The sequence below is a fragment of the Gouania willdenowi genome, chromosome 17 (genome assembly GCF_900634775.1).
Source record: "Gouania willdenowi chromosome 17, fGouWil2.1, whole genome shotgun sequence".
Lineage (NCBI taxonomy): Eukaryota > Metazoa > Chordata > Actinopteri > Blenniiformes > Gobiesocidae > Gouania > Gouania willdenowi.
The window spans coordinates 24555780-24578430 of record NC_041060.1 but is presented as its reverse complement, the minus strand read 5'-3'; the positions used below and the strand labels follow the sequence as shown (position 1 = coordinate 24578430).

Below are 22651 nucleotides of genomic sequence, written 5' to 3'. Positions count from 1 at the left end.
CAGAGTCTCAACAACTCTGTCTCCACCCTTTCCTTTGCACACACCCAACACAGCATAACGTGGATGGCTGTTCATCATAGGAATGGGATCCACACAAGGTTCCTGCTGCTTAACAGAAGGTTTTCCTTGCCGCCATGATGAATTCATGTTGGGTGTGGGATACATATGATTGATACTCTATGAACACGTTTGTTTTTAAATTCTGTGAATATCTGATCACATTTGGTTCTCATAATAATAAGTACTTGTTACTGCTTTACATAATCTGCATTTGATGTTAATGAAACCCATAAACAGCTGCGATTGGAGGAGATACCTTCAGAGGAGTTCACGTTTTGACACATTTCCCACAACGTGCTGTCAGATGAAGGAGGGCTGCACACAGAGAACATGCAAGTTACATGCAGGTTGAGGTCCAGAGCATTGTCTCAGTTTGGATAAACACAGTGCTGCTTCAGGAAGCAGTTTTATCCAAAAGCTTCAGGAGATACAAACTAGCTCAGCAAAAATACATTCACATACTGTACATCACTGTAATGGACACAAACTGAAGACCCTTTAATGCATTCAAAAGATCTTTTACAAGTTTGCATGTTTGTCATGCAAAATAGCGTTACTCAAAAACTGTTAGGAAAAAAGGTACAAAAAATGTCTTTTACGACAAAAATGTGACAAATATTTTGCAAAAATGTCCATTATGGCAAAATGTTTGTTCCAACAAAAGTGTCTTTTACATCAAGAATTGACATTACAACACAGACGTACATTGTAAAGCAAATGTTTACAACAAAAAAATGTATACCTGTATGGGGCACCAAATGTAAAGCTGCGTATGCTAAAATAATCACCAACTTTTTGACACAATTAGCAACAAACCAAGTTTACAAAACATATGTGAATTTTTTTATGTTACTTTTGACCAGATTTACAGCAATATTTGTGAAATTTGTGATATTTTTTTAAATACAGTATAAATGTTAAATCTAAATGTTACATTTAAATGGAAATGGTAAATCGAAATGTAAAATGCTAAATCTAAATGGCAAATTTGCCTATGAGCTAAATATTTAGTTTCACCTGTGACATTTATATTTAACATTTAGCTTTAGATTTTACATTTAGACTTAAATTTACCATTTAGATTTACATTTACATTTAGATTAACATTTAGATTTAACATTGACATATTTTTAAGAGAAAAAAATATCACATATTTCACAAATATTGCTGTAAGTCTGGGCAAAAGTAACATTAAAAAATATTCACACACGTTTTTTTAAACGTGGTTTGTTGCAAAAAAGTTGCTGTTTATTTCAGCATGCGCAACTTTACAATCGGTGCCCCATATAACCTGTGTGTTTGTTTATTTAGGACTTCTTTTCAGAAATGGTGCAGCGATGATGAACGTCTCTGATTTTTCACACAATTTAAACTTTCAATGATTTAATGTCCATTATAGTGATGTTGGTGTTAAAACACAGTGAGAGCGTAGAGGCACACTGGAGGTGGTTCTAGTGTTCAAGTTGATCTGTGTATTCTTACATCTATGCATTTTCATTGATTTGTGTTAGTTGCAGTAAAGCTTCCACACATTTTTCTCTGAAACCAGGTTTGGTTTTTGGTGCAGTTCTTTTTGTTAGCAATGTACTGGATACAGTATCTCCTCACCTCGCTGCTCTGAGTCTGCGTGTCCTGCCGATGAGTCCTGCTGGTTTTCTCTGGAGGACTGGAGGACGACGACTGGTGAGTCTTGGTGTGAGATCTGAGAGCAGATGAGCTGCTGTTGGACGTCTGACAGAAAGAAACACAACAGATCCAAAAATCAGGAGATGTCAAGTTGTGCAGTCTGAGGTATTCACACACAGACAAAAACAAAAAACCTTTTCATTCATTCATTCATTCATTCAAAGCAGAAATACCACGGGAACACTGTCACTGTGAGTAAGTGAGGACTGAGTGAATTCAAACATCTGAAGGTAATCAGTGTCAGATGTTTTGAGAGCTTCAGAAGAAAGAAGATAGCGAGGAAGAGGTCCTGAAACACCCACAGTCCCCAGGAGTGAGTGATGACTTTGTGTGGACCTGAAAGTGTAAAAGTGTGTGAAAAGCCAGAATCCAGAGCCCATCACCAGACAAACAGCAGCACACCTGTCTCCTGGCCGTGGTCCTCGCCGTGTCTCGTCCAGGTTGTGCTTTGGCCTTCTTGCTTTGCGGTGAGTTTGGGCCTTTGGGGGGGTTGGAGGCATGGCGTTTGGAGGGACTTCTCTCCCTCTCTCTGCTCGTCCTGGTCTTCACCTGACCTCTGTGGGTGGAGTCAAGGGGAGAAGTTGGAGACTCGGGCAAAGGGGAGCTGATGCTGTCCACGCTAATCTCCAGCTGCTTGATGGACTCCTCCAGGCTGTTGATGGTGTCGAACGTGTTCCTTCTCAGCTGCTCCACTCGGGTGTGAGACCTAGAAAGTGAGACTTTCACATCTTCTGCTTTGGAGCTGGTGATCTCCAAGCTCGTTGGCGCTTTAGTCCGGTTCTTTGTGTTCTTGTCCGGTTGCATCTCCTCTTCCTCCTCATACACAACCAGCTTCAATGTCTTCTTTTCTGCTTTGTTGGTCCGAATAACCTGGCTGAGGGAGGCCAGTTTGTTTTTGGGGAACTTGAATTTGAATTTCCTTTTCTGCTCCGTCTTCTGAGGTGACTCTGGTTTCTTCTGATCTTCAGGAACTGAGAGAGGATCTGCTGAGAGTTTTCCATGCTGCACCTGAGGAGAACTTTCTGTCTCAGGAGACGCTCTTTTCTGTTCATCTTGTACCTGTTTAGACTCTTCAGCTGTAGTCTTTGATGAGATCTTCTTCTCTTGCAAAATCTTCCTCTCTAATGACATCTTCAAAGGAGCTCCGGGGAGGTCTTCTTCACTTTCAAAGATGGTGGAAAGGCGTTTGTAGGCCATCTGAGGGTCAATAGGCTCATTCAAGATGACAATAATGGGTTTGTTTCTCAGGTCCTCGTCTTCCTCAAAGTCTTTGGGTTCTTGGTTCCCATCATCAGTGCTGAAGTCCACCTCATTTGGCTGGAGGTCAGAAGCATCACTGTTGGTTGGCTCGTCCACACATATGAACCTGGTTTTGGTCCTGGACCTTTGCTTGAACTTACCCATCGGAGGCGGAGGAGGAGGTGGACCCTCGTCGGTTAGGCTCAGGGTTCCACCTTCCTCCGAGGAGAGCAATGAGTCTGTGGCTTTCACGTATGCTTCTTCCATCTGAGGCTCACTGCTGTGGGTAGAGCTGAGAAAATAAGTAGTGAGGTTCTCCTTTCCCAAGTCAACAGAACCGTTCACCTGCGACGCTGATAAGGACCTCGTTGATGGAGCCGTGGGTGTGTTTTCTTTCTGTAAAGTCACGACTACGGTCACATTGGACTTCTTCTCTGCTTCTTGGTGAGTCTTCTTTGGACTTGTTGGCGCTTCTTGCGGGTTTTCCTTTTGCAGCGTAACAATTGTTGTAACCTTCACCTTGTTCTCCACTGAGCTTGGCGATAATGCAAAGTCCTTCTTCGTCGGAGAGTCTCCAGCTTCTGTTGTCAGCTTCTTCTGGGCTGTGAAATTCATTCTTACAGGTACAGTTGGTGGCTTCTCCTCCTTTTCTACCACTGTAGTCTTTTCAGAAATGAACCCCAGCTCCACTTTTTTCTTGTCACGTTGAAGAACAAGATGATCCTTGCCTTCATCTGCTCTCCGGAGCTGAGGCATGTCTGAGATTAAAGAGGTTTTGGTTCTTCCTTTTGACTTTTGCTCTATTTCACCTGATAAATGGTTCTTTGATGAAAGCTCTGATTTCACCTACGATTAGAAAATGCATTAATACATGCTTTACATACAGTTACATTTAAATAAAGCTGAACTTTTGTCCCAATCCACATTTTTGTAGAAATGCACATTTTTACCATAATGAGAAATTCTTCTACAACAAACATTTTGTCATGAAGAACATTTTTGTTGCAACGCGCATTTTTTTGGCGTGAAGGACATATTTTTGTTAGCGTAATTTTGTGTCGTAATGGAACATTTTTGTTATGAGGCAGTTCTGCTGGATGGAACTCTTGTCGTAGCTGCATCTTTTGTCATAACTGACGTTTATCTTGTAGTGGACATTGCTGGATACATTGTTTATGTAACATACATTTTCTACGTAATGGTAAAGGTTGTATTCGTTCTATAAGTTGTGACTCAGATGTGTAAAGAATAAAACACAGCTTTGTGTGTCTACATGTAACAAACCTGCAGCTCCTGTAAGGTTGGACCCAGGGCAGAGCTGAGGCTGGTGGCGGCGGTGGGAGATGTCCGAGCAAAGATCTGAGGCTTGGGTTTGACCTCGGGAGGCTGTCTGGGAGGTTTGGGCTGAGGAAGCTGCTTTTCATTTCTGCTCTTATCCTTTCAGTGTGTCAGAGGAGAAGAATCAGAATGGAGAACATGAAGAACTGGGGAATGTGTGGTATTTCACTCTGAAATCACCAACCTGAGCTCCCACAGGTGGAATCCTGCCGCTGTACGACTCTGTGGTCAGAGATGGGCTGGTTGTTTGGATTCTGACAGAGAAACATAGAAACTGGTGAGAACATCAGGACTGCAGATGCTCAACGCTCAGTCACCTACTGACCTCCTCGGTGGAGGAGGTGGAGAGGATGTAGATGCTCCATCTGAGCTCTGCTTCACCGCACGGCGAGGTTTGGTGGGAGAGGCTGATGGAGTTCCAGAGTCTTTAGGAGGAAGCTGAGAAGAAGCTGCAAAAACATAAATGATCATATCACAGTTAGAGCTTCACTCTGATCATACATAAGCAACAGGAGAACATCCTACCTGCTTTAGAGTCCTCCACCTTCTCCCTCACAACAGGAGCTCCACCTCTCTGGTCGTCACATGCCGGTTTCCGCTGCACTGAGGCTGAAATCACACGCACGCACGCACGCACGCACGCACGCACGCACGCACGCACGCACACACACACACACACACACACACACACACACACACACACACACACACACACACACACACACACACACACACACACACACACACACACACACACACACACACACACACACACACACACACACACACACACACACACACACACACACACACACACACACACACACACGTGTCTAAGCATGCAGAAGAAGTACCAGTATGTCCATCTTTTACTTGATCAATGATATCTTGACGATAAAGCTCTGCTCATAGTCACATAAATGCACACATTTTTACATTATTTAAAATTTTCATCTTTAGAATTTTCATTTTGTTCATTTTGCTTTTAAATGTTCTATTAAAAAATATAATTTTTCGAATTAAAAGATACATTTTACCACATTTATTTAAAATGTAAATTTTTTCTTCTTGTTTTTTCATATTATGTAATTTTTTTCATATTTTAATTTTCTAAATTATTTTAGAATATTTTGTTTAATTAATTTTAATTTCAATATTTCAATCTAATTTACTTTCATAAACTTTTGATTTAAAAAAAATCATATTCATCTTTTATTTTATTTTAAATACTTCATATTTTTTTAATTATAATGAAACGTTTCCATATTTTTACTACAGAAATATAATTTCTTTATTACTCGCGCGCTGAACATTGATCCATAATCTGTGATTGCAAACGTATCTAAAGCACAACAAACGAAACATAACCGTGTGTGTGAACAAAGTGCAGTGATTTACAAATACATTCAATAAAGAGAAAAAGTGTTGTGAGCCATGAACAGAGCAGCCTAGGTAGTGGTGCTGGGGCTGGTGTTGTGTCCCTGATGTTGCACCTTGTGGTCCTCTGTCAGCGTCACGTTCCACCTCTGATGGCTCGGTGTGAGCGGTCGTCTCTCTCGGTATCCACACGTCGTATTCACACACAGACGTCACCGTCGGATTGTCCTGGTTCTGCAGCGTCGCCCTGCTGTCCTCCTGTGAGACGCTCCTGTGAAACACTCGGTCTGCTTTCTGTAGGAGACAGAGGATGAGAGTCCATGACAGGTGTCCAACCAACACCCTGCACTCCATCCAGTCAAAGACTACAACCCAAGCATCAATTATGACACGTAATCATGCAGCTGATGGAAAACATCTCCTCTACACGTACTGTACTGTATGTGCAGGGTCGGTTTTCTGGATTTTCGTTTGAACAATCACACAAAGTTTACAAAGGGTGGCACACTACGCAATTTGACAGATAAAATTATACAGTAAATAGATGCCTGTGATCTTTACAAGCCTTCTTTCTTAAAACAAAACTCAAAGAGAAATGAAAAATAGTTGAATTAAATAAATAAACCTGGAAAAACAGATACTATTTCTTCAACAGTGGCTGTTTCATATTCCCTCCAAGCATGTTGTGTAACTTTGTGTTCCAGATGGCAATTGTGTTGTTTGTGTGTTTCTAAAGTGTTTTATGTATTATTTTTTTCTGTCATTTTGTGTGGTTATTTTGAGGATTTTTTGTATTAATGTTGTTGTTTGGTCCTTTTGTAGTAACTTTGTGTATTTCTGTATCATTTCTAGTGTTTTTTTTTTGTTGTTTTTTTTAATTAAAACAGTGTGTAGTCATTTTGTGTGTTTTTTTTGTTTTCCGTCGAGTCGGTCGGTTGTATTTTTGTGTCTTTTTGGTGTTTCTTTCATTTTAATATTTGTAGTCATTTTGTGTCTTTGTAGATGTTTTGTAGTCATTTTTGTAATCTTAATGAAGTTAAGCCAAGCACACGCTAAGAACCGGTGTCATGTACTGAGTGCGCATCATACTGAGACTGTATGTGCGTACAACCGGAAAATGAATTTTTGCAAAAAAAAAAAAAAAAATTTTTTTTTTGTTTATTTTTGTTTTCAAAGTGAACGGACAAGTGTTTTATTTGTTTATCGGATTGTGTTAGGTTAGGGTTATAATCTCAGTAAGGAGGTAAACTCAGACCGTGACACCGAATATAAGCATCAGCAGGCCTTGAACAGCAAGAAGTTATTTTGTGTGTTTTTCTTATATTTTCTTTTTATGTGGTTTTGTGGTTGTTATTACATTAGGCTGAGAAGAAATAGAATAAATATACTGTAGAACTATGCCTGTATGGGTAAATGTCATCTCCTCTGTGTGTGTGTGTGTGTGTGTCTCTCACCACTCCGTGATGGCTGCTGCTGTCCTGTGATGTTATGGATCTGTTCTGGTTGTGCTTAGGTTCTGGTTTCCTGTGCAGGCCTGGACTTCCCTCTCTGCTCTGAGGAGTCACCTTCAACACACACACACACACACACACACACACACACACACACACACACACACACACACACACACACACACACACACACACACACACACACACACACACACACACACACACACACACACACACACACACACACAGAGAGAGAAGAAATAACTGACCTGCTGACGTCCTCACACACCTCAGCATCACATTTGTTTACTAGCGTTACCTTGACCACGGTTGGAGAGTCTCGTCCAAAGTGAAGAGCTGGAGCTCCGTTGGTGCAGAGGTGGGAGCTCTGGTTTTGGTCCAGTCTGGGTCTGGGCTGTGGTTTGGGGGAGAACTGAGGGCTACGGGTCTGGGGTGGTATAGGATTGTCGTCCAGAACTTTAACCGTCTCCACGTGGTCTGATCTGACCACAGACGAGGACTCTGACACCGACCTATGGAAAACAGGAAGCATCCATCAGACATTAGAGACACCAGGTGTGAACTCTTCGTGTGTGTGTGTGTGTGTGTGTGTGTGTGTGTGTGTACCTGCGCAGAGCACTGAGCGTCTCCGTCAGGGTTCTGACTCTCCTCAGCATGGAGTCCATCTTATGCGGCTCCTCCTTCAGGAATCGCACCGCCTCCACCTCCGGCCTCAGCACCGAGCGCATCTTCACCTGCAGCCCTGGAAACTCACCTGGAGACAGGAAGTGTCACCGTCACATTGTACGCATCTCCAAACTCAGCACACACACACACACACACACACAGGTGGAGATGTACCATCACCATGCCCATAAGTTATCAAACTGAAAACTAAAAACAGCAAACTAGAAAAGTCACAAAAAGTGAAGAAAAAGTAACTCAAAAAGTGAAAACAAAAGAAAAGGAAAACAAAACTAGAGAATAAACTAAAACATTCAAATGCAAAATAAGTAACTAAATAAAAACCTCAACATAAACAAAATAAAAAAACTACATAATCTCCAAAAGAACAATAAATAAATGAATAAATTATTAAAAACTAAAAAAAAACTAAGAAGAAAACAAAGAAACAAAAATAAACTTAAAGAAGAAAACAAAAATGAAAGAAAAAACAAGCTAAAAACAAAAACCAGAAGAAAACCAAAAAATGAACAAAAATGTCCAGAAAAGAAACGAAAACACTACAATCAAAAATGCTAACTGAATAAATAATAATAATAATAATAATAATAATAATAATAATAATAATAATAATAATAATAATATAAAACTGGCAAGACCTGTATTTGCAAGGCGAACACGTATTTGGCAAAAATGACACAACCTGTACCTGTATTTGTTGACAAGATATATAATGCAGGAAAAACATAAGACTGACCTTGACCTTAAACATTGAAAGGAAATGTTGTTCAATGGTACCAGTCTGAGCGTTTTATCTCAATACTTGCCATTAGTGCTGCATGAATAGTTTTAGGACAAAGCAAGTTGCGGAAGAGAAATAATAAGAATTCCTACAATTCGAATGTATTTGGCAATGTATTTGTATTTTCAGTTGCCAAATACAAATACAGAATCTAAAGAAAACAAGAAAAAGTATGAGTTGTAACAGCATGCAGCTGTTCATCTTCAGATGTGTTCACTCATTTTTAAAAACTTACAGATCAGAAGATCAAGGAAACGACTTTGGAGTGAGGAACAAAAGAAAAAGCCTAAAACAACCAAACTTGATGTGATTCCGTGCTGATGTCAGTGATGAACCTCATACGGTGACTCTGGTTTTTATTATATCTGAGGATTGAGGGGCAAACTGGGTGTGTGCTGACCTTTGAGTTTAGCCAGGGCTTCTCCAACTCTCCTCAGGTTCACGGCTCCTTCCTCCACATCCCTCAGAGTGACAGCAGGCTGGCTCAGACCCTCCACAAAGTCCTCCAGTTCTCTGAGGAGGAAGCACAGGGTGACTGCAGGCTCTGGACACCAGGGGGCAGCAGTGAGTCACATCAGTGCTCGTAGTTCTGTAGTATCAGTAGTACTGGTAGTGAATGGGAGAAAAGGTTTGTAACTGGTGTGCAGTGACACATTTGTTTGGAGGGATTAGCCAGTGAAATATATATGTAAAAAAAAAAACTAGAATAAATAAATAAATAAAAGAAAAGGAGCAAGTGGGTTGGAAGATGGATGGATGATATAAAAATAACAGTGCCCTCATAAAGAGCCTCTGCAGTCCTGCACAGTGTGATGTCAACATGCTTTACTTTAATATACAGATTAATCACGCTCTGCTGCAGATCTGTGTTAAATAGATTATCTCCTCTCGCACATCTACGCTGGATAAATGCCACATTACCATCATCACCTCAGGTTCCTGCTGTTAAAACTCATCATCATCATCATCATCATCATCATCATCATCAGTCACGTCTATTTTTACAGTTTTCTCACACCTTGAGTGATGCTGCACATGCACACACCCCCTTTATGCAGATTTAATACATTACAAGTATTTCCTCATTTTTCAGTATTTTTATATCTTGTATTACTGTCTGTATTTCTTCCTTATTTTGAATGTAAATTATTTAGTTTCTCTTCATATTTACTTTACTTTCATACCTTTGTATTCACTGCTGCCTGCATCACAAACCAACTCATAGTATCTGTGTGCTGTGCCACTGACAACACCACCCGTGCATCTCTATCTTTCCATCAATAAAATCTACTAAATTACTTTTCCTATTGGATCTTGAATTAGTTCAAATCAGAAGTGTAAACCCAGACTTCCCAGCAGTCCTACTGGTGGAGGTGCATGTGGACCAATAAAGGCTAATGTTGCGTTCACATCGAATACGTCTTCTGCAGCACCGGACGCATCTGCCGTACGAGACGTACCTCAGGGTCCGCAGGATCAAAAATGTCCCCAATGTGCTTCGTACGCACGTTTGAAGCGAAGCCCCGCCCACCAGTAACACATCCAACTCGGTGAGTTTCACTGCCTGCTGAAGCGAGGAGCTGTGCTCCTTTTTCTCCTCTCATAAACATAAACCACCAGTGAAAAAAGCCGGTGTGATTAGCGGCTAATGCCATCTTAGCTCAATGCTACGGAGAGAACTTTTACCTGCTACTACCACCTCCTCGCTGATTCTCCTCCACGCCAAATCCTTTCTAGTCTGGTCCTGGTTATAAAGGCCGTGTCATACAGCTCCAGGTGGTCACACAGCTTCCACTCATGGTTGAATGGGTGAACAGACCAGTGTCCGCACTTGACATGCGGATCACACTTCACAGCACAGGTAACATTTAGCACCTGAAGCATCTATCCATTGACTTTGTATGTAATCTGGATTTACGGACATTTTGTGACGCATCCAGTGTGAACGCAGCATAAAGCAGAGGGTCAGGTTTTATCTGCTCTGTCTTTAAGGGCCTGTACTACAAAGCTAGATAAGTATATCCGGGATTTCTCTCTATTGGCGGCTTCACCTAACCAAACATTCTCTGTCAGAAAAGCCTTTCCTACAAAGTGGGATGTAAATCTATTCACTGAAGCCAGGTGATTTCAGACAGGCTACATGCGCACTCTTGTGACAGAGATGGAGATTGCAGCGTCAGACCAATGACAATCATGGAGAAATTGTCTACAGGAATTTACGTCACAATTGAGGAATATTCTTTAAAAATATAATAATTAAAAACAACACTGTTGCTGCAGAAAGGAACACTGGCAGGAAGCTGCCGACACTGTTTATGCATAAAAGCGTGAGATTAAACATTTTTAATATATGTGATGATAAACGGACATCGCTCTGATCAGTTTTAATTCATTAAGGCACAGGCGTGTTTCTATTCAGGTAGTCCTCCTCAATTTATCACACACACACTGGGATAAGAGAGATTGTTTCACTGTAGTATGTTCCTGCTGATGCTGTCTGCATCACTAAAGTGAATGTATGAATAGATGAAAGAAGAATGAAAGATCCGTCCGCAATATGGAGATCGCCCCACACAGGCTTCATCAGCTGACTGTAGATCAGTCCATCAGATGTAAATATATACCTTTGCTGAAGGATATTATCAGTAAATGAAAGGATTGCATTTATCCATTAACATTCCTTTAATCCTAAACACAGCTGTCAGATCTGAACCAACCAGGATCTTCTAACAATGGGTAGGTCATTTTCCATGAGAATTGATTGGTCAGGAGGCGGGACTTTTATACTCACTCAGATCTTATCCACTTCATAACCTGGTTCCGACCAGATTATGTGTTCAGTTTAAGTTACCACGACGATTTAGCTCAGTAATTAGCCAGCGTTGTAGTACAGGACATACCAAATAAATCCCAGAAGTTAGCGCAATAAGAGGAAATCCAGCTTCGTAGTACAGGCCCTAAAAGCACAGACTGTGCAGTTTCTACCTGAGCTGTGTCAGGATGGTCTCCTCCGTCTCCAGGAAGTGGATCCTCTGCAGGTCCATCTCAGCTCTGGGTTTGAAGGTCTGCTCAGCCTGAGCCTGCTGCTCACAGATCAGCTTCAGTAGCTTCTGAGAGGCCGTCTGCAGCATGGAGCTCACACTCTGCTGGTTCAGGATCTGAAACATCAGGAAAGTACATTAAAGAACTCTCCTCTGCATGCACAGAGCTGACTCTCAGAACTCTTATGAGTGAGCACCTGTAAACTCCTCAGCTGGTTCAACTGTACTCTCAACTCGGACACACTTCTCCTCGCCAACGCCAAACGTAGTTGGAGCTCACGGTCGCGCTTTGTTACAGAGGAAGCAGCACTGATACCCGGAGACTCAGACGGGTCTCCTTAAGCAGGACATTAAAGAGATGAGATATTAATAAGAATAAATATGAATAGAAATAAATATCAATATTAAATATAAATAATGATGAATGTAATTAAAAATTGAAATAAACAGCATTAGAAGGTTATCATAATGTGTTTTGAAGAAGTCTTTGGATGGAAGTCAAAGAGTAAATTAAACTAATGAATGAGACAAGACAAAAGAGAACAAGCTGTAACAGGACAAGAGTGAATAAAATAGGACTAAACAATATATAAAAACTAAGATCTAGTAGCACAGGACAAGACAAAAATGAGACAAAATGGACAAAACAACATATATTTGGACAACACAAGAAAAAAAGACAGGGTTAAACAGGAAAAGACATAACAGGAAATAACTAGTTAACATAGGACAAAAGAGGACAAGACGTAGCAGGGAAAGATAAGATAAAAATAGGAGAAAATAGGACAAAAAGAAGATGGTAAAACAGGACAAGATGGAATACAACAACACAATACACAAACAGCACAAGGAAAAAACAGAACAAAATGGACAAGACAAGATAAAATGGGACAAAAAAGAAACTGAAACAAAACAGTAATGTTTGTGTTTTTTTCTTCACCATAATGTTAAAACCAGTACCACCAGTATGAGACTCCTGGACCCGGTACTACGAAACTGGATTTTCTCTTTTTGAGATAACTTCCGGGATTAAGCCTGGGTTTTCTGTACTACGATGGTTCACTTCTTAGCAGGTGTGAATCAGCATGGTAACTTCAAATGGATAACTTGCTCCAGAGCAAGATCTGAAATAAAGGGTGGTAAACCAGGTGCGTCACCTGCTGTGAGGAATTCACTAACATTGCGGCAGTAATAGCTGCGAGTATAGACGTGGTTGAGACCGCCCTATTTAAATGAACAGTTTGCTCGTTCAATGTGGAGAGGTGAGTGCACAGAAGCACAAAATGACATTTGAAGAAGTGAAATTGGAGGCAGATGGACTTCTCTGTCTGCTGCACAAACATTCAAAAATGTAGAAAAAAAATAAACAAATAAAAATGTTGTTCAATAAACTTTAAAACCTAATGTTATTTCTAATTTAATGTGTTTGTTCCATCAGTTCCTGTAACTTTGCTTTTATGAGTCCATGGAAAACGTCATCCAGCAGGTCTGAGCGTAGCGCTGTGTCACCGCACGCTCAGATGTGAACATTGTGTCATCGCTGTGTAAATGACGCAGCAGCTCAGCTGATTCTGGCCTGACGCTCCTTGGCGTCAACGCGACATGAGAGGTTGACGGTCAAAACATGGAGAGAAAGACACGTCCGGAGCGACATCCACGGAGCTCCGTGCACAGTGACTCTCAGCACCACACACATTTTACTCTGCATTTTCTTTCAGTGGATGTTAATATTGCCTATTATTTTATTTAAATTATGTTCTTATACTAGAAAGATTAACTGGAGTCTTTTTTTCCATCTACGCTGTGTTTTGTGTCATTTTACCTCATCTCACCTGGATTAAAGTCCTTCCGAAGCCAAAAAAATACCTTCTCAATAAAGACAATACAGTGTATAAAATTCCATACAGTTAAATTAACATTGAATAATTTTATGAGTTAATGGATTTGAAGGGCTACGAAAAAAAAACTTGAATATGATAACACATGATCATGTCGGTCAACACATGCTAATTGCTAATTTCTTGCAACATATCAAGCATGCATACTAAGGCGGCATGTTGGCAAATAAATAAATCTACAAATACAATCTCTATTTTCTTCCAGAAGAGTCTTTTTGTTAGTTTAGTAATCTTACCAGGGATTTAAAAGTTAAGGTTCGCCACATGTGCAAGGACAGTTGATGGTCTGTAGAGGTCGCAGGAGTGGAAGTAGGGAGGTGCCTGAGTTATTGCACAATGTGATTTATTTTTAGGTTGACCAATTGTTTTATCATAATTTTATTTGAAGTTAATGTCATTAATCATCAATATCCTCTGTAAGAAATAATTCATTATTTTATTTTATTTTTTTGAAGCTACAGAGAGCCATTGCAAAAGAGTCAAAGAGCCACATGAGGCTCCAGAGTCACAGGTTGCAGACCCCTGCCCTAAACCTTTAGTAAATCTGCCCCAAAGTGTAGAGGGCCCTGTAAGATAATGTAGGCTATAAAATACAAATAATGTCCACCCTATGAGGTAGGCTGACTGAGCTCTATACTGAATGATCTTTTAAAGGGTTAACTAGAGTCATCAGAGCCTCAATGGCTAACTACTCGCAATAGGGGAAAATGACTAATCAGAGCATAACGTAGGCTGCTCTGCAGGGTTTCTCCACGCCACCCCCTTTAAGGGAGCGCACACTGATCCAGATTGGAAACCACTGGGTTAAATTATCCAATTAATAACCAGCTTCTTAGTACATCTGATCTGGATTGTGAATGTCTGGTTAGGTCAAACTGATGGAGATATCCTGGATGAGTTTATCCAGCTTCGTAGTACAGGCCTCTGCTGTACCCAGTGATGATGGAAACTCACCATTTCTTTTGCAGAGCTTCGTACCTGAGCTTTCACTGAAAAACAGAAACACATGCACAGACTAAAGAAACACAGTGTGGCGTCAGAGATAGGCTGTGTTAGAAATTGCATACTAACGTACTACTCATAGTAAGTCTGACGCCAAAATGAGTATGTAGTGAGTTCACATTAGATTGTATGCAAAGAGTGAGTGCGAGTAATACCCGATGTATACTATATCGAGACACAAATATGGACGATGGGCACACTAGTCATACTCAACCGCCCCATGATGCATTGCGAGCGGAACGTAAAATTGTCCTGGGACCGGCTTCATGCTAAAAGTCAAACATCCTCTTTTCAAAACAAAAGCATCTCTTCTTGTCTTCCATTAGTTTTTAAGGGCTCTTGTTTTGAAGTTAACCAGAAGTTTTGTCATTAACACAATGGCGGGTCTCCGAAATGTCGGCATCGTTTTTTTTCGCAATTTCAAACACAGCCATAACCTTACACAGAACTGTGCTCCTGTTTGAACCCTTCCACATGTAAAAAAAAACTTTACATCAACCACTCAGTGCCTCATAATGTGATGACAGTATGTGCGAAATGTGATGTTTCCAGTCTGAGCACAAAGGTGTGTCACAGACCAAAGTTACAGACCTGACAGCGTCTGTAGCTCCTGCAGCTTCAGGTCCAATGGACAAAGCGTGATGCACCAATCCAGCCAGACTGGCAATCTGCTCCTCCATAGCTTTCATCCTCACACTGTGAGCAGCAAACAGGGACATTAAAGTGTGTTGTGAATGTTTCCCTCAAGGTTAAGCATTAAAATGTGTGTGAGGACTACAGAGTATGTCACACTGAGGGTAACTCACCTCTGGACGTTCCCGGTGGTCATGTGACCCTCCATCAGCCCATCAGGTTGTGTGAGCGGACTGTCAAGAAACACTGATGAGGAGGAGGACGAGGAGCCGCTTCGCCTCCTACTGATGATCTCCACCAAAGCTCCACTGCTGTCCCTTTGCAGCGAGCGGCGGAAAGGAGACATCCTGTCCAAGGAGAGGTGACCCGCGCTCCCCCCGTGCCTCTGAGGAGACGGCGGCGGCGTCTGGGTTCTCAACGGGGATTGCTGGCTCTCGCTGTACTTTCTGTGTTGCCTGGAAGGTAGAGAAAAATATGGTACATACGCAGAGTTTGCAGGTCAAAAGTGGTCCACAGTTTTCCCAAATTCACCCGAAAAATTACAATTCTTAATATAATGTACATAACGCAAATCTTTTAAAGTCCGTGTAAAGCAGGAATAAATTTGTGTTATGAGTTTGTCACACCACAGAAATGTGTCAGTAGCTGCGTTTCCATTACCCTGGGAAATGCGAAAAAATCTAAATAGCGGAATAAAAACTGGTAATGGAAACACCTGAATTTCGGAAAAACACTCAAACATCGCAAAAAAGTTTTTACATTTTAATGAAGAGGTATTTCAGATGTTTAGATAGTGAAATGTGTCGCAAAAGTGCTATGGAAACACCTTATCCACAAATACCTGGTCACCTGACCACTTCTTTCCGCGTAAACATGATGCGGTACGTGTAGACAGAAGAGACCGGGACATTTCTTAGTGTTATACTTAAAAATTCATCACTGCCACATGAGGCGTGAAACAACAAAGGAATACGGGGTGTTATCAGGACGTTTGGAGCATCTGTCCGTCTTCCTGTGGCAAAGTCTCGCGAGATGAGATTTCACAGGAGTTGTGAGGCTCCTGCCCTAAACAGCCTTCAATGAAAACACGGTCAAAGCGCAATTATACTTTGTCGATATTTAGAAATATCGCTTTTATTTTGCAAAAATCTGAATTGAAAACACAGCTACCACTGAGCCAAATTTGAAAGATGAAACAAATCGCTAAGTATATAAAATTTGGTCTCAAAATCATAGAAAAACAAGCTCTTCTCTCTGCTCTGAAACGCTGGGGGCGTGTCAGTTAGAAGTGCTGGAACCACACCCATGCACAGGAAGGGCTAGGCAGTCCCTCCACAATGGCAGACTGTGGGAGCCATCGGTGCGTCTGGCACCGGACCTGTGGGCGTGCGCCCGCCCGCTCCTCCCAGAGGTCCCGCGTCAGTCCCTCTATATTTGCACCTCCCTCGCCTCTATGAGCGGAGGGGCGCCAATTTCCCCCCGCCCGTCCCGACACGATGCCTGCACGAATCTGGCTCGGCTGCTGGTAGACCCTTGGTCTCTCCGCTCTGCCCGCGTTACGCTGAATGTATTTATATGCTTCAGCAGCAGGGTCGGGTTTATGCTAATGATGGCTCCGTTACGTAACGCAGCTATGACTTCTGACCCGCCCATTAAATTCTGAACACAGAAATTTAATTAAATGATAAATTGTTAAATGTTTTACATTTTTTAAGGAAAAAACATTTATGAAAAAACATTTATGACCTATTTATTGTGTTTAAAAGAAAATGGCTGAATTTGCTTTACACAGACTTTAAGTGTCATAAAACACAGTGACTGTACAAAATATATAGGAATTAATTTGTTGTTCTTTTAAAGTTATTTTTTGGGGCTTGAGTCATGTGACTTGGTTCTTCTTCTGTTGCGCAATTGATCTTCAGTATGTAAATGGCGGAGCAACACTGCGCCCAGCAGTTCATGTATGGTACCGCAACAAAAATAAAGCAGAAAGCAGCCACTGGCCTGATTTTATCATGAAGATACAACATTAATCTAAGATGAGGATTTTTTAATGACACGGTCAGCCTCACAGAGCTAAAAAACTAAGAAGAAATTAGGGTGGAGCTGCTTTCTTTTTGTAAATAGGACATTTTATTTATTTTTTTACAGCAATTTTACAGTTATCTGGACTAAATGCTGGGTTAAGACATGGCTATGCTTTAAAGGTGAGGAGTGCTGACTTTGTCTGACTATGTGAACCATTTTTTTCCAAGTTTGACACAATAATTGACTGTGTTTGCTGTGATGGTTGTGCCTTGGAACGGTTTATATGGGTAAAAACAAAAGATCTTAAGCTTTCAAACAGTATGTGATTCTTGTGAAATGCTGCTGTATTTGAAAAGCATTTAATCCCTTAACAGCATGAATGAGTGAGAACATGCGTATTCAGGACTGTGGACGTTGAGGGGTCAAACGACGCGTCAACGCAAATTTTTGCAGTCAACATTATCAATGATCAATGACTAATCGTTTTTGCATCATTGTATATGTGACACACATTGTGGTTCTCCATACTCTATATATTTAATTCTATTTTTCTTTTGCGTCCCTGGCAAGAATCTCAAACTCTGTCTATGGACGGTACATTTCATTGTGAATGATCTGATAAACATTATAAAGTCTGAGTATGTGAGACTGCATATGAAAGTGATTGACAATGCATGCCAACCTTTTTTTTAAAAAAAGAAAAAAAAAAAAGACTATTAATGGCGCACCTGTGCAGCGAGCCGCTGTGATGCTCAGCACCGTATCCTGCCAGCGGTTTGATGGATGCGCGGTACTGTGGGAGTCCTGCTGGGATCCTGAGCTCAGCTGGGAGGGAGGGCGGGGCACTGCATTGGGACGACTTGCTGAGCCGAAACCGAGCAACCTCCTGCAGAGACGAGCTGAAGGGTTCTGGGAGTTGTAGTCCACTATCGCTACGAGCTATCATTGCCAAGCTGGTGCTGCTGCCTCTGTCATCATCTGGGAAGAGACACACACACACAGAGGCAGATTCAATTTGAATAGATTTAGTAGTCATTGTTGTTCGTTTGTGTGTCTTTGTTGACATTTGTAAATTGTAAATTGTAGTTGTTGTTTTGTGTATTTTTGTTGAGGAATGTGTGTTTTTGGAGACATTACCGCCACCAAGGGGCAATATTTTCATTTTATTTATTTGTTTATTTGTCTGTTAGCGGGACTACGTCAAAACTGATTTTGACAACATTTTAATGAAAGATAGACCTTACGCCATGGAAGATTCCATAACATTTTGGAGGGGATCTGGATCAATAAACTGATTCTGGATCAGTTTAAAAAAAAAAAAAAATCAAAGATCATCTCTCATCATTGGGAATATTCAAAAATTCAAATCTTGGTTCGTAATTGATCGATCTTCATGAAATGTAACTCAGTTATGTTGGGTTTGTTCCTCAATGATCCCACCCAGGTCTGAACCGGATCGTCATTTCATTGCTACTTTTTGAAAAAAAGTTGCCCATACAGTTGAACCTGTAATAACCTACTGTATGGTTATTATTAATGAGGATAGACATCTATTCCAAGTCTTTAAAGTGTGAATGGATCACTGATATAGAGATAACTGCAAAAAATCTGGAAAAGATTATATTTGGCACTTGACGAAGGTTTGCGAAGTGTTCTTCTATTGCTTTTTTTATTTTTGTAAAATGTATGTTATTTAGTGTATTTTGTTCTCCTTGTGTTGTGTTTTTGGAGTTATTCTGTGTGTTCTAGAATTTCTGTTGTGTTTATGTGTGTTTGTAATTTCATTTTGTGTGTTTCAAGAGTCATTTTGTGTATTTTGGTTATCGTGTGTGTGTCTTTGTTGTCATTGGAGTCATGTTATGTATCTTCTCAGGGATAGGGAAACTTGAAATTGAGTCTTTGCGTGTCTCTAATGCAAACACAAGAAAACGTGTAACTGTACACAGTTGGTCCTGAATGGGACCTGATGATGCTGTAGGTTTTTGTTACCCGGCCTGACGTCTCGTCTCTCCAGTATAGCGCTGCTGCCGGCCCGATCCATCGACGACACAGAGCTCCGTGCTCGTGGCGTTGCACCATTGCACGACCTCCTGCAGGGCGAGGAGGGCACAGAGCACACCGTGGGTGGAGAAAGAGAGCCCTGCAGCGCGTGGACCGGGCTCTGCATGCTGTACAGAAACTCTTTGGAGATCTGCAGAAAATACAGGGAGGAAGTATAAAAACCACTACTCATTAAACCTCTAAAGAATAACAGATTCAAGCTTCTATTTCATCTGCACAGGAAATGCTGTATGTCCGAGATGGGAATCTTTTATCACAGCGGGACCACAAAACTGATGGTATCTGATCTGAAAGTCACATGATCAACATTCATGTCAGCATTTAGAATAATGAGCAATCCAAGCATTAAGGAAAAAACAAAGGGTTTGTGTGTTTTTGTTTCATTTTTTGTTGTTGTCCTTTAGTGCATTAATGTTGTTTTTTGTGTTATGTGTCATTTTGTGTTTTGACACAATAGAAAGAAAATGCACTTTAATGTGCTTTATGGAACCAAGTATTTGTACTTATACTGTACAAGGCATTTTAAACAGTATTTAAAACTGGGGTATGTAGCTTTTCTGTGATTGGTGTTGCTGAAAATGTTCACATTTCAAGGAAATTCTTTCAAAAATTTGCAATAAGCAGGATCAGTTTAACAACATTTAACATGAGAAGGTTGATCTACATTTAAACCACTCTATTTGTTGGATATATGTTTAAAGTTTAAAGAGACAAAGGAGTGAAAACCACTAGTCACAGGGCTGAAGCTACATAAGTATACCGGACTAAACTTTTTATTTTTATTTTGCTGCATTTTGAGAGGATTATAGTGTAAAAAAATGCATGATTTTACACAAAAACAACAATAAAGAAGTAACTGCAGTCACGGGCTGCGTAATGTCTAACTGGAAGGACGAGTAAACGTTGCTGTTGCTGGAGTGTTCTTGAAGACTTTTATTTAAATGAAGTGAAAACACGAAGAAATGGTCGAAACATTTGCAGATAATGTTTTTACGTTGATGCGTATTCCAGTTTTTGAGGAGGAAAACGTTGCTTCCTGACGTGTTTCTGTCATGAGACAACAAAAGCTTGATCAGAGAGGAACGTTTATTTTCTCTGGAAAACAATTTGGTGGACATGTAAGTGCACGAGTGTGTGTGTGTTTGTGTGTGCGTGTGCGCGTGTGTGCGTTTGAGTGTGTGCCAACACGCTCCCACAAAGGGAACATCAGTGTTCCCGCCCCGATAACGACTGGGCCTGTTTACACGTGAAGCGTTCCCAGGATTCCCTTCACCACTGAGGTCTGGTCCATTTTCAGCCTGAATCGACTGTGCTCAGTGTGACTGAAATGTTTCCTGACTGTCCTATGAAACTAGTATATTTTGTTTTACTCTTGTTTTAGTCATTGGGATTTCAAATAAAACACAAAATAAGGGAAGATTAACACTAGCACCACGCGTAGGATAATAACAAAGCATAAATTAGCATAACAGATCATAGCATATCATAAGATACTGAGACATAACATAACAAGACACTAAAAGATATCATAAGACACTAAGATATAGCATAGCATTACATAGCATGACATTAGACACTATAACATCATAGGGTTTAAGATATAATAACATAGCATAAGAGTTTAGAATGTAACATAAAACATATAATAATGTAACGTCACGTAACGTAACACCTTAGACATAAACTGCTTCAAGACAACACGGCACAGTGAAATATTCCCTTTTTATATCAGTTTTCAAGTCAAATGAGGCACATTTTGAAGTGATTCGTTAATATTTCATCCGTCTAACTGAGCCCTGACTGTCTGTGTGACATTTCTCACCCTGAAACCTCACAACTGGTTGTTCAACTGTTGATCCGTCTGAAATAACTGCCAACATCTGCTGAGGAATGTAGAAATCTGTCACATTGATGGCTGTAACTGTAACACCATGAGTCAACAACAAATCCTACTTCAGAATCCTCTCAGTGGAGCACAACTCCAACAAATGTTGTCCTCACTTGGAGAAAAACACAGGTAACAACCAGTAGTAGTGACTTGTTTAAGCAATCTGATTAAAGAACAACTGATAAACATGTTCTGCAAAAAATTTGATTTTAAAACAATACAAAAAAAAAAACAAAAACCTAAAATAATGGCATTTTTCTTATCAATCTGATAACTTAACCAGATACCATGGCCCCGCCCCTTTAAACTGTAACTCTGCTCAGTTAGTGCTGCTACATGCTAAACTAACCCAAACATGTGGGACTGGTCACTGATATAGAGTTCCTTTTGTAACACAGTATTGTATATTCCACCATGCATGAAGGAGTGGCGTTTTATTTGTTTACAGATGATTATAGATTATGGTGACCAGATTTACTGAATTAACTGTTTATTTTTCCCGACTGTCCAGTTTAAATGAACGTGTATTGCCGCTGACAGAAAAGACCCTGAAAGTGCATTTCACTTAAAAATGTGATCTCTGTGGACTGTCAGCTGTCAATCAATCAACAGTTGCCATAGTAGCACTTGCAATATAAACCAATTAAAAAGCTCAAAATTCTTCCAAGCATTTGTAACAGGATTCTGAATGGTCGATGGCATTGACAGTACCGGTGTATATATATAAAATAAATTATTTACACAATTTTATGTTAACCTAAAATGTTGCTTTTTTAACTGTTGGCCACTTTAAATTTGGTGTAGCCGTTGCTATAACACAATTATGTGACCTTTTTTTTTATTACAAATAAAAGAATATGCAAATAGTTTATTTTGAAAATCTGTCGTCTTCTTTGGTTCAATTACTGTCCCAGTTTTGAGTTTTAAAAATCTGGTCACCCTATTATAGATTAGCGTTCTTTTTTTTTTTGTTATGCAGAGCAGTTTTGTGAAAGTATTTCTTATATTTGGTTTAAATCTAAAAAACTGGGGAAATGTCTTTAAATATTGAATATTAAACAATTGTTGTAATATTTATTTTAAATGAAAAACAAATGAAAAATAACCCAAAAGTTAATCAAACATTAAAAAAAACTAATTGTGAAAAAAAAGAAGAAATAATTCTGAAATGAATTACAACAAATGTTATTTAAATGGTTCGTGGCGTTAAAAAAAGTTCTGTAATCTTTTGAAGCTGCAGAGCTTTTCTCTGATTTGTAAGTATTAAACAAAGACACAAAGACGCTTTACGCGAATGGATCCTTCAACAAAATAACTACAAACACATACAACACGAACAAAAACCAGATTCAGACAATAACCATACAATAACACTTCAGCAGAAAGATCATAAACAGCATGAACTAAAGGCCCTGATGGTAACGCCACGATCCGTTACAGCCTGTCTGTAAGTGCAGCTCCAC

At 40.2% G+C, this 22651-nt stretch overlaps 1 protein-coding gene across 3 annotated transcripts in view; it reads right to left on the bottom strand.

The window, feature by feature from the left end:
- Positions 1-316: 316 nt before the first annotated feature.
- Positions 317-22651, bottom strand: part of LOC114478706 (sickle tail protein-like) — a 33915-nt gene continuing 11580 nt past the window's right edge. For 2 of the 3 annotated variants that reach the window (XM_028471865.1, XM_028471866.1), the window contains 19 exons: positions 19229-19430; positions 17968-18217; positions 15385-15666; positions 15170-15274; positions 14531-14565; positions 11876-12015; positions 11623-11795; positions 9038-9150; positions 7779-7926; positions 7471-7684; positions 7155-7265; positions 5817-5994; positions 4849-4932; positions 4649-4772; positions 4508-4577; positions 4270-4422; positions 2149-3831; positions 1669-1791; positions 317-375 (listed from right to left, as the gene is read on the bottom strand). In XM_028471865.1, coding sequence (XP_028327666.1) covers positions 361-375; positions 1669-1791; positions 2149-3831; positions 4270-4422; positions 4508-4577; positions 4649-4772; positions 4849-4932; positions 5817-5994; positions 7155-7265; positions 7471-7684; positions 7779-7926; positions 9038-9150; positions 11623-11795; positions 11876-12015; positions 14531-14565; positions 15170-15274; positions 15385-15666; positions 17968-18217; positions 19229-19430 — 4203 coding nt within the window. In that variant the 3' untranslated portion in view covers positions 317-360. The remainder of the gene's footprint in view (positions 376-1668; positions 1792-2148; positions 3832-4269; positions 4423-4507; positions 4578-4648; positions 4773-4848; positions 4933-5816; positions 5995-7154; positions 7266-7470; positions 7685-7778; positions 7927-9037; positions 9151-11622; positions 11796-11875; positions 12016-14530; positions 14566-15169; positions 15275-15384; positions 15667-17967; positions 18218-19228; positions 19431-22651) is intronic. The other variant, XM_028471867.1, reaches the window with a different exon arrangement.